At 36.1% G+C, this 12,180-nt stretch overlaps 1 protein-coding gene across 4 annotated transcripts in view; it reads right to left on the bottom strand.

Annotated features, from left to right (window-relative positions):
- The window catches only part of RBM27 (RNA binding motif protein 27), a 74,052-nt gene that overhangs the window by 4,219 nt on the left and 57,653 nt on the right, over nt 1-12,180 (bottom strand). For all 4 annotated transcript variants that reach the window (XM_072826355.1, XM_072826357.1, XM_072826356.1 and 1 more), the window contains one exon: nt 497-607. In XM_072826355.1, coding sequence (XP_072682456.1) covers nt 497-607 — 111 coding nt within the window. The remainder of the gene's footprint in view (nt 1-496; nt 608-12,180) is intronic.

The raw sequence follows: 12,180 nt of genomic DNA, 5'->3' as shown, positions 1-12,180 counted from the left end.
AAAAAAAGGAGTAAAGAAGCAAAATTATTTTTCATGTATTTTAAGAGTTTCATCATTCAGTGGTTCTATTATAGTTCTTGGTTTTCCTATTTTTTCCCTTTTATGTCCTACTTCCTTATTCTCATTTTAATTAACTGCACACAGAAGGTATTAAAATAAGAAACTCTACATCTATTACTTATGGAACATGAATAAACAAAAGCTAAAACAACCAGCTAAAATGTAATTCATTCATGTAATCCATGTCCTCACCAGAATAAAAATTTCTAGAGCTCAAATTAAGCCAAAATAAATGCAAAAAAAGAAAAAAGAATTCTCTCCTATGCCAGAAAATATCCTCCCCAAAGAGCTTTTTATGTCTACAAGTATTCTGATTCTTTAGTAAGCTTGTAACTAGTCTTAAGTTACTGCATGTTAAAAAGGAATTTTATTTAATGTTAAGAAAAATACTAGCTGAGAAACTAATTCAGTATTTATTTTCAATCATTAAATTTACCTCCTCCTTGACTTCTTCTTCCTCAGTCTCAGTGGATACAGAAGGCACCTTGGCCTTGTGCCATGATATTTGTAGCCGACGGTCTTTGAATTTTGACCCTTGGTTTGCAGTCTGGAATAGATTTTAGAAAAACACAGAAGTCTGAATTCAAATTGTATTCTACTTAAAAAGTGTAATGACTTGGGGAGGAAAATGTTAAAGTGGATCTATACACAATCTCCAGTAACAGCCATAAAAACTAAAGCCTCCCCCACCTTTTTAACTTACTTAAATTCAATTAGTTAACATAGAGTGTATCATTAGTTTCAGGTGTATAGTTCAGTTATTCATCCATTGCATATAACACCCAGTGCTCATTATAGCACGTGCCCTCCTTAATTCCCATCAGCCTATTAACCCATCCTCTGCCCCCCGCCCCCCACCCCAGCAACTCTGAAGTCCCTTTTAATTAAAGAATCACATGTATTATTTTGCCCAGGTAGTCTATGACTTGTATTTATGTCATGTTAACTTTAGAATTTGTCTTGGTTTAGATGATAAATTATACTGCCACTCCACTTACAAAAGTCATGATGAAAACAACAAATATTATCTTAACATGATTAGTGGCCTTTAGCTTTGATAATTTACATAAACTGAAAACCTAAAAGTATAGTTTTTTAAATGCCTAATGATGTCACAGCATCTCAGAGAGCCTTACCCATAGTTGATAAAAACTATTCCCATTTCCTCTTCTGAAATGCCATACAACAAGGACAAGTATTTAGCCATTCTATGCATTCAACAAATGTTAAAACACCTACTCTCCTAACTCAAGGTAAAAGTGCTCAGTTTCAAATGTATTTCTTGGCACTACCATCCAATTTCTTCTTTCCCAAGAAATTTCATTAAGAGAAAGTAAATATTTTAAACACAAAGCAAAAGAGACAAAAGAATAGGGACCCAAAGTTTCATTAAAGTGAAAGCTCAGTCATTCCTACAGCTTTTCTATCAATGATGCTAGACTGCAGAATATTCCCAATTCTGGGTTCAATCCTGAAAAATACAATAGAAAAGGTTCTTTTAAATACGGGGGGGGGGGGGGGGATTCACTCTAGTTTTTCTAGGAAAATGTTAAGTGTCAGTAAGCATTTGCCAAATGTTTCCAAAGAACACTCAGATCACTGCATGTTTAGAATGTATGTTAAGCCAGATCCATCATCAGTCAAGTACTATCTGCATAGATATCAGTCTGTGATCTAAGGAAAAACTCTACTATCCCTGTGGGGGCTACATCTTTATAACCTGATACCAAGTATTTTAACTTACGAGACACACTAAACTGATATATCAAAATGGTTCCATTCAAATATACATTTACCATCTTTTAAAAATCAGTTGGTTGCTAAGAGAGTAGATCTCATCACAAGGAAAAAAAGAATTCTATGTGAGGTGACAAATGTTAACTGCACTTATTTTAGTAATCCTTTCACTATAAGTACATATATCAAAGCATTATGTTGTATACCTTAAACTAATACAATGTTGTATGTCAATTAGATCTCATTAAATCCAGAGAAAAATCTGGTAATTTGTGTAGTACACATCTTTTGCCCTTATTCTTTTAACATAGTACATAGCCCAATTAGACAAAGACCTTTTCACTGTTCATTCACTTCAGTATTATCTCAATTCTTTCCAGCATTACTGAGATAAAACTGACAAAACTAGGATATCTGTAACTGTAGGATAACTGTAGGATAAGTGTAAACAGGATGATCTGATACACAGATGCAGAGTGGAAAGATTTTCCCTACCCAGTTCATTAACAACACATTCTTCACCTCACCTATTTAACTTTTTTCTGGTGAGAGTATTTGAGTTCTACTCTCTTAGCAAACTTCAATTATATAATACAGTGTTTTCAACTACAGTCACCATGTAATATGTTAGATCCTTAGACTTTGTTATTTGAAATTTTAAAAAAGATCTGTCAGTTTTTATAAACAGAGAGTGATGGAGATTTTTTAACCTATATTTACTGGGTTGCCCTCCAAAGATGGTAGCAGTTCTGTCCTCCAGAAGGAATTTTAGAGCATTAATATGTACTGCACATAAATTACTGAAGGAAGAATTAGAAATTTAATTTGTATGCAGTCAGAAATTAAGAATATATAACTCCCACAATCTAATCTACAACAATAAACAAGATGAATGATTAGAATAAAGATATATTTTAATAATACTAAGACAAGAATTTTCACACACTACTGACAGGGCTCTACATTAATGAAATTGATGTAGTTCACTCAATACTTCCACACATATCCAACAAAACTCTGTACACATATACACTGAAAGATCTAAAAGAATACTCCTATCAATAATGTTCATAAAGTGAAAATACCCAAATACTTATCCACCACAAGAGAACTAAGGAATAAATTGTGTTTTATTTACACAACTGAAAATTATAGAGGAATAAAAATGGAAAACTGTTACAGGTGATATGAAAGAAACATAATTTTAAAGAAAAAAAAAACCCACAAAAGAATATAGACTGTGTAGTTCCATTCATATAAATGTTTAAAATAGGCAGAATAATAATATTGTCATCTTTAGGAAAGCACATTTAGGTGATAAAACTAGAGTTGATTCTATTTGCCCTAGTTGCATGAAGCTGATTGCAAGCACTGAATTAGTAAATACCAAACCACTGTTCCTAAGGCAAAGAGAGGGTCAGGTTCCTATGAGCCTCTGGTCAAAACATTCAACTAATCAATACAAAACCTTGTTTTTATGTTTAAAGACACCTTATTTTTAAAATATACTGTTGATTCACTGAGATTAAACTCATAGCCAAAAGCACTCATGCCTGAAAAAGCTTACATAACACACCTATTTTTACTATAAGGCACATCATAGCCTTCTTGAACTTTTGACATAGCACTTGAGAATTATACTTGGGAAAGCATTTCAAATAGTCAAATCACCAATGAAAAACACAAAAATGAGGAAAAATGGGGTATCAAATAGACTGCAAAAGGACAGCTTTTTACAGTATGAGAGATGAAACAAGGCAGAGTGTCACCTTATTTGATTTCAGCTGTGAACGCGTGCATCCGGAACTCATTTTCACAGCTCTGCCAAAGTCTGAAAATGACCACAGAAGTACCTTGACCGTCGAATTTTTGATCTTACAAATAATTTTACTAGATAGGTTAATGTGCAAATACAAAACCCATGAATAGGGAGGATCAACTGTGTAACAAAAGCAAGGAGGTAATTATCATAAAGTAAGGATAATGGTCACTTTTCTAAGGAGAAAACAGTGACTGGAAAGGGGCAGAATGGACTTTTGGGCAGCTGTGAATATTCTTTTTCTTGAATAGGTAGGAATATGGAAGGTTACCTTCAATAAATCATTAAACTATATATGCTTGTTACATATCATTTGCTTCAGTAAATACTTTATTTTTTAAAAATATTTTATTTATTTATCTATTCATGAGAGAGAGAGAGAGAGAGAGGCAGAGGCACAGGCAGAGGGAGAGGGAGAGGGAGAGGGAGAGGGAGAGGGAGAGGGAGAGGGAGAGGGAGAGGGAGAAGCAGGCTCCATGCAGGGAGCCCCATGTGGGACTCAATCCCAGGACCCCAGGATCACACCCTGGGCTGAAGGCAGGCGTTAAAACCGCTGAGCCACCCAGGGATCCCCCAGTAAATATTTTTTTTATTTTTTTTTAAATTTTTATTTATTTATGATAGTCACAGAGAGAGAGAGAGAGAGAGAGGCAGAGACACAGGCAGAGGGAGAAGCAGGCTCCATGCACCGGGAGCCCGACGTGGGATTCGATCCCGGGTCTCCAGGATCGCGCCCTGGGCCAAAGGCAGGCGCCAAACCGCTGCGCCACCCAGGGATGACCCCCCAGTAAATACTTTGAGTATTATCCTTATAATTTTAAGAAAACACCAAATAGCTATTTATGTTAATGAAGCAAGGCCTGAAATGCAGCTCTGTATTTATAAACCCACTCTAGTAAATTTTTTTAAGTTAGAGACTTTGTGTATGGATTTTTATATTCATAATTTTTTCTATAAGGATATCTAAGAATACTACCTTTTAAGAGGACACAGATCAAGAAAAGGGAAGATCCTTACTTCTTATTAACCATATTTTTAACCATTTGCATGTACTCATTTTTTTTTAATATTTTATTTTATTTTATTTTTTTATGATAGTCACACAGAGAGAGAGAAAGAGGCAAAGACACAGGCAGAGGGAGAAGCAGGCTCCATGCACCGGGAGCCCGACGTGGGATTTGATCCCGGGTCTCCAGGATTGCACCCTGGGCCAAAGGCAGGCGCCAAACCGCTGCGCCACCCAGAGATCCCCTCATTTTTTTATTAAAAAGTACTTTAACAAATTTAAATCTGGCCTCTAAAATACCACACAGCTATTAAAATACATAATTTTTCTATACCCCTATATATATTATCTAACACACATGTCTAAAATATGGCATGAGATAATGAAATACTAGGGAATAATTAGATGTCCATCACTACAGGACTATTTAAATCCAGTGTGGTACATCTATGCAATGAAATACCATGCAGCCATTAAAAAGAACAGGGCAACACCAAGTGTACCAAAATAGCATAATCTCTAATAACATTCTAATACATATTAAATGAAAAGTACACATACAAAAGAGTACTGTGTATCATACCACCATTTGTGTTAGAGACAAAATAACACATATATACAGAAAGATTATCTTTGAGAAGATACATAAGAAACAGATAACAATAAATGGCAAGTGAAACGAAGTGACTGGGTATAGAAGGAAACCTTAGTTTTCACTGCATATACTTTCATTTCTTCTACACTTTGTACATGTGTGCTGCCCCTCAAAATATAATAAGGTAATTCAAATAAAATAATATATACCAACATATATGTGAATATGAGAAAAATCAATGAAGTTATATCCAGTAACCCAGAAAAGTACTTGGAACCTAAAAGGCACAAGTTACTCAGAAATTTATCTAGCCCAACCATTTTCCCAGATCAGAAACTAATGCCAATTCTGTCAGTCATCATTCATCAGTCACCTGACTAGCAAATATGAAAAAACAAAACTCAAGTGCTATTGAAGATACAGGCAAAAATGTGCTCTTATCCACTGTCACAAGTTTAGTATAACATTCCTGGAGGGTTATTCGGCAAGCTGTCCCCCAATTTTAAATATGTATGCCTTTGATCTAATCATCTCACTCTTACAACCAATGTAAAAAAAAGGGTTATAAAACCAATGTTAAATACTTAACATATAACATTTTTTTTTTTAAATTTTTTATTTATGATAGTCACACAGAGAGAGAGAGAGAGGCAGAGACACAGGCAGAGGGAGAAGCAGGCTCCATGCACCGGGAGCCCGACGTGGGATTCGATCCTGGGTCTCCAGGATCGTGCCCTGGGCCAAAGGCAGGCGCTAAACCGCTGCGCCACCCAGGGATCCCTAAATATTTAACATATAAACATATAATGACAGTAAGATTACTCTGGGGGCATGTTGGGTTGTCACAAGATTGAAGAGCACTTTCTGGCATTTAACAGGAGTGCTAAAGGTATTGACATGTACAGGACTGTCCTGCATAACAAATTATTCCACTCAAAATCGCCAAATCCAGTAAGATATATATTAGAGTGGAAACACTCTAGCTGCCAAGTCGTAGTAAATATCAGTAGTTCACAAAAAGCTACCATTACTAAAAAAATTTTTAAACAATCTAAAGAAGGGCAAACACAAAGTGCTATTCAGAAAATTTTCTCTGAATGTTAAATCCAGAGAACGAGTAACTTCTGTTCTGGCAAACACAAAGGCACATTACTTGTCAAACAATTAAGTTATCACTTTCTTATACAGTAAAACTCTCAAATACATTTCCACACACGTGGAAGATGGGAGAAAGTAAAATCCCTATGTAGACAACTATAAGGAAAAGCTAACCAAATGTGAGAAATCTTTAGTATTTACAGCAGAAGTAATCCATTGTCTTATATGAAGTTCCAGGAATGAAGGAGCCGACAAATTAGAGGTTCTTGCCAGTAAGAACACAAAAATTTCAATGAATATCATACATATTTTTGAGGGTACAGAAACTGACTTCTACACTTCTCACTTAAGACTCAAAATGCTCTCTGGCTGCAGACTACATTGCATCCAGAGTATGCAATGATATTTTGTAAAGGCATAAATACATAAGAAAAGAGAATACAACAAAGCCAAAAAACTGGGGAGCTAAAAAAGCAAAAGGATTGTCAATATACAATGCTTACAATTAAAAAAAAAAAAATCAAGAAGTAACAGTAAAATCTTATTATTTAAAAATGAAAAAAATAGGGGATCCCTGGGTGGCTCAGCGGTTGAGCGCCTGCCTTCGATCCAGGGCGTGATCCTGGAGTCCCAGGATCAAGTTCCACGTCCGGCTCCCTGCATGGAGCCTGCTTCTCCCTCTGCCAGTGTCTCTCATGAATAAATAAATAAAATCTTAAAAAAAAAAAAGAAGAAGAAGAAGAAGAAAAAAAAAACAGCTAAAAGATTTTAAAAGTAGACATCCTTGAAGAATATAAAATGGTGAGAAATAGAGTAGGAGAATGTTTAACAATTCTGTGAATGTTAAGTTCATTTGAGTCTTCAAATGACGTACACATGTAACTTTTAAGAAAATAAAAACTAATTCCTTTCAAAAGAATCGTAGGTACTTAAAATTTTCTTTTTTCTGTAACTGAATATTTTCCAAGTTTTCTTCAATGAATAATCACGGAAGACACTGTTTTGCAAAAGAATGAAACGAAACCACTCTTTCACCAAAAACATAAATAAACTCAAAATGGATTAAAGACCTAAATGTGAGACCTGAAAACGTAAAAATCCTGGAGGAGAGCAGACGCAGCAATTTCTCTGATATCAGCTGTAGCAATGTTTTCTAGATAGGTCTCCCAAGGCAAGGAAAAAAACAGCAAAAATATAACCTACAGGGACTACACCAAAATAAAAAGCCTCTGCACAACGAAGGAAACAATCAACATAGCTAAAAGGCAACCTGAAGATATTTGCAAATGACATATTCAATAAAGGGTTAGCATCCAAAATACATAAAGAACTTATAAAATTTAATACACACACACACCCCAGAACAAATAATCCAATTTAAAAATGGGCAAAAGACATAAACGGACTTTTCTCCAAAGAGACATCCAAATGGCCAACAGACACACAAAAAGATGCTCACCATTACTTATCAGGGAAATGCACATCAAAACTATAATGAAATGTAACTTTATACCTGTCAAAATGGCTAAAATCAATACAAGAAACAACAGGTATTGGCAAGGATGTGGTAAAAGAGGAAGCCTCTTGCACTACTGGAGGAAATGCACACTGGGGCAGTAAGTATGGAGGTTCCCCCACAAAGTTAAAAATATAACTACACCTCTGCCCCTACAAAAGAGAATTACCCTATGATCTAGCAAGCACACTACTGGGTATTTAACCAAAGAATACAAAAATACTAATTCAAAGGGATACATAGCCTCTGACATCCATAGCAGCATTATTTACAATAGCCAAATTATAGAAACAGCCCAAGTGTCCATCTACTGATGAATGTATAAAGATGTGGTGTATACACACACACAAAGAGAGAAAAGGAATATTATTTAGCTTTAAAAAAGAATGAAATCTTGCCATTTGCAATGACATGGATAGAACTACAGAGTACTGTACTGTGCTTAGCAAAATAAGTCAGAGGAAGACAAATACCATATGACTTTACTCATACGTGGAACTTGGGAAACAAAACAAAAGGGCAAAGGAAAAAAAAAGTGAGGTAAACCAAGAGACAGACTCATAACTACAGAGACAATTACCAGAAGGGAGGTAGGTGGGGGATGGGTGAAGCAGTGATGGGAATAAAGGTAGGCACTTGTGGTGATTACCACTGGGTGGTATGGAAGTGTTGAATTACTTAAAACTAGTATTACACTGTATGTTAAGTAACTGGAATTTAAGTAAAAACATAAAAGAAAAACACATTGTCTTAGTTGTCTAAATCAACAACTACTTAATCTCTTTCCATTCTAACTGACCTTGGTTTTCAGATTGGACAATTGGCTTATGGAACCATGACTGATTTAATTCAATCATGGGAACAATTTCCTCAACAGAGACTACTTTATAAATGGGTAAGTGACAATTCTGACTAAGACACATGAGGGCACATGTGCTGAATGAGAGTGCTACATGTCAGGGGTGAGGTAGGGTAGAGGCAGGGATACTTTCTAGGAAAGTTAGCTCATAATTTTTTTTAAAATGTCATAAGAAAGTAGTGTTCTTTTTTGCCTTTGGATATTCTTTTTAGAGGCCACGACATTTGTGGTTGATGCAGACATCCTGGTGTCACACCATGAAGAAACAGGCCTAAGAACAAAAGCCAACAACGTACTAGTAGTAAAATACCAGAAGAAACATAAAAAGGTGTTGTGTGTCTGAGTTTCTGAATTAAAAGTAAAATTTCCCTATTTGTAGATTTCTTGAAAGAAAATAAATGTTCACATTTCCCAAGTTATTCATGTTTTACTTGCAGCCAAACACATCCTGAGAAGCATGATTACTTTCATAATCTAATCAGGAAGAAGAAAAAAAAGTTCCACCTTCTATCATTGAGTCCAGTAGCTAAAACACACTACCACAGTTCAAAAATCTTGTAGTTGATTAATGCATACTATTTGAAAATGCCTAAGGGCAGTTCAAGTATTCCCAACATTTAGTATAAGTAACTCTTCTGTTGAAACTCAACAAACCTCTCTTTAATCAGGGGCAAAGGAATGTACCTTAGCTCTTGTCCTGTCTGTGCCCTCAAGCAAGGCTCTAGGACTTAAAACTTTCATCTTCTGACCTAAAGTTTAATATTAAATACTTAGAGGGAATTCTTCATAAAGGTCTTTAATATCCTCAGATCTCTGTCAAATGAAAGATATATATAAGAACTCTTTCTTTAAAAAAGTTCTTTCCAGACTCATTGATTTTACCCTTAAAATACATAAAATTCTATTTTTTTTTAATTTTTTAAATTTTTTAAATTTTTATTTATTTATGATAGTCACACACACACATACACACAGAGAGAGAGAGAGAGAGGGGCAGAGACATAGGCAGAGGGAGAAGCAGGCTCCATGCACCGGAAGCCCGACGTGGGACTTGATCCTGGGTCTCCAGGATCGCGCCCTGGGCCAAAGGCAGCCGATAAACCGCTGCGCCACCCAGGGATCCCTAAAATTCTATTTATATGCTATATAATACTATTTCATATTTTTTAACTTAACTACTTAACATATAAAGTAATACGATATCACATACCAGGGATCTTTGCAAACTACAGTCATGAGGCTAAATGTGGCCCAGCACCTTGTTTTTGATGGCCTGTGAGCTAAGAATGGTTTTCATGTTTTTAAAAGGTTATTAAACGTGGTAAAGGAGAGAGGCGTCTGGGTGGCTCAATAGGTTAAGCACGTGCCTTGGCTCAAGTCGTGATCGCAGGGTCCTGGGATCCAGTCCAACATCAGGCTCCCTGTTCACAGAGGAGTCTGTTTCTTCCTCTCCCTCTGCCCCTCCACCCCCATTTGTATGCACTCTCTGTCGTGGTCTCTAATAAATAAAATCTTAAAAAAAAAAAAAAAAGAACCACTAATATTTCATCCTAAACGTAAATGTGATGTTAAAAAGTCTGACTTAGGGGCACCTGGGTGGCTCAGTCCGTTGGACGTCTGCCTCCAGCTTAGAACATGGTCCCAGGGTCCCAGGATCAAGTCCCACATCAGCCTCCCTGTTCAGTGGGCAGTCTGCTTCTCTCTCTGCTCCTCACCTTGTTTGTGCTTTCTCTCTGTCTCTCAAATAAAGAAAGAAAACTTCCATTAAAAAAAGAAAAGTCTGACTAAAAAGTAATATAGGTTCACTTGGAAGGCATAGAAAATAGGTCTTCACAAAGAAAAACATGAAAATCCAACTTGAATTCTGTCAACCCAGAAACAAAAATTTAATGGACTTTTATTCAAAGTTTATGTATAATCTTGTATCCTATCTTTTTTAACCTAAAGGTCAATCCTGAGAATTTTCTCATTGTTCTTTAAAAACGTTTTCAAAAAAATAAAAAATGAAAAAATAAAAACGTTTTCAATAGCAGCAAAATGCCACCGAGCATTTAGATTGTTCCCTTTTTACTATTACACGGGGTGCTATACTTAGCATCCTTACAGCTCTTATTTGCATACAACCATTAATTTCTTTATGATAAATTCTTAGAAGATTACTGGATACAAGAATAGACTGGAGGACACCAGAATGAGGTCCTCATACTGCAAAAGAGCTTCACTAAAACCCATCTTACCATCTTTTCATACAGACGTGGTTCATTCACAATCATTAAGGACAGTAAAAGAATAATGAAAATAACTATTTTACCTTTGCCTTCCTTTGTGGGATATAAAACACCTCAAGGAAGAGTTACCCTTTACATTTGCTAAATCTATTTACAATTCTGTCTAGGCACATAGATTTCTGTAGTTCTTTCAAAGAAAACATACTACACTGCCTCAAGCATCTGTTACTAAGGTGTGTTTCTAGCCTAACAGCACTCTATCAAAACAAACAAATAACAAAACACCATCAAAACTGATGGCAATGTTTCCCTGAAGTTACCTCACCTGCACTGGCTTTGTTTGCTCCTTCCCCAAATGTCGGGACATGCCCCTTTCCACAAACCAGATGCCATATTTCAGACTTATCAAATATATGTCCACGAAAATTGGTTATTGGATGCTCCACAATGATTCTACTTATGAGAAGGGAAGACATGCATGTGACCATGAGTTGTGGGCTAAAACTTAAAAACATCTACATGTAGTCTTCAGTGACCCTCAGGATATAATATGCAGCCTCCTACCTAACAAAGAAGACCTCGTTGTTGGAACTACAACTTGCTGCAAATTCAAATTTACCACAATTCTGCTTCAAGTACTGCCTCACCTGAAGTGAGGCTAGGTGTAAAGGCCCAACTTATTTGGCAAGCAGATATTAATTTTATATGCTCAACATTAAAAGACAAAAATCAACATTCACCCAGCCTCAAGAATACCCTACACATATGTGGTGCTCCTCTCCATATTTTACTCCTCAAGGAAGTGACTTTAAAGCTAATCTCCCACTTTATAAAAAAATATGTAATAGTGGTCAGACTGGTGAAAGAAAATGGCTTGAGTGGTCACCCAAGAGTACAGCCAACATAGCTCTCATATCTGGATACTGTAACAACCCACAGTTCTCTAAACATCAAAGTGAAAAAGGATTAAGGGGCATCAAACTAAATAAGAAAAAAAACATAGAAAAAAAAAAGAAAAGAAAAAACATAGAGGGAAGTCTTGCTCTTTAAGATTTCCTTCACCATCTTTAACAGGTTAATAGGGCTGAAAATGGGGGTACCTCTCAGTCAGTTGAGCAACCAACTCTTGATTTCAGCTCAGGTCATGGTCTTAGGGTTGAGGGATCAAGCCCTGCATCGGACTGCACACTGAACATGGAAGTCTGCTTGAGATTCTCTCTCTCCCTCTGCCCTATCCCCCACTCACACTCATTTGCTCACTC

The sequence above is a fragment of the Canis lupus genome, chromosome 5, assembly GCF_048164855.1.
Source record: "Canis lupus baileyi chromosome 5, mCanLup2.hap1, whole genome shotgun sequence".
Classification (NCBI taxonomy): Eukaryota; Metazoa; Chordata; class Mammalia; order Carnivora; family Canidae; genus Canis; species Canis lupus.
This window is presented reverse-complemented; position numbering and strand designations above follow the sequence as displayed.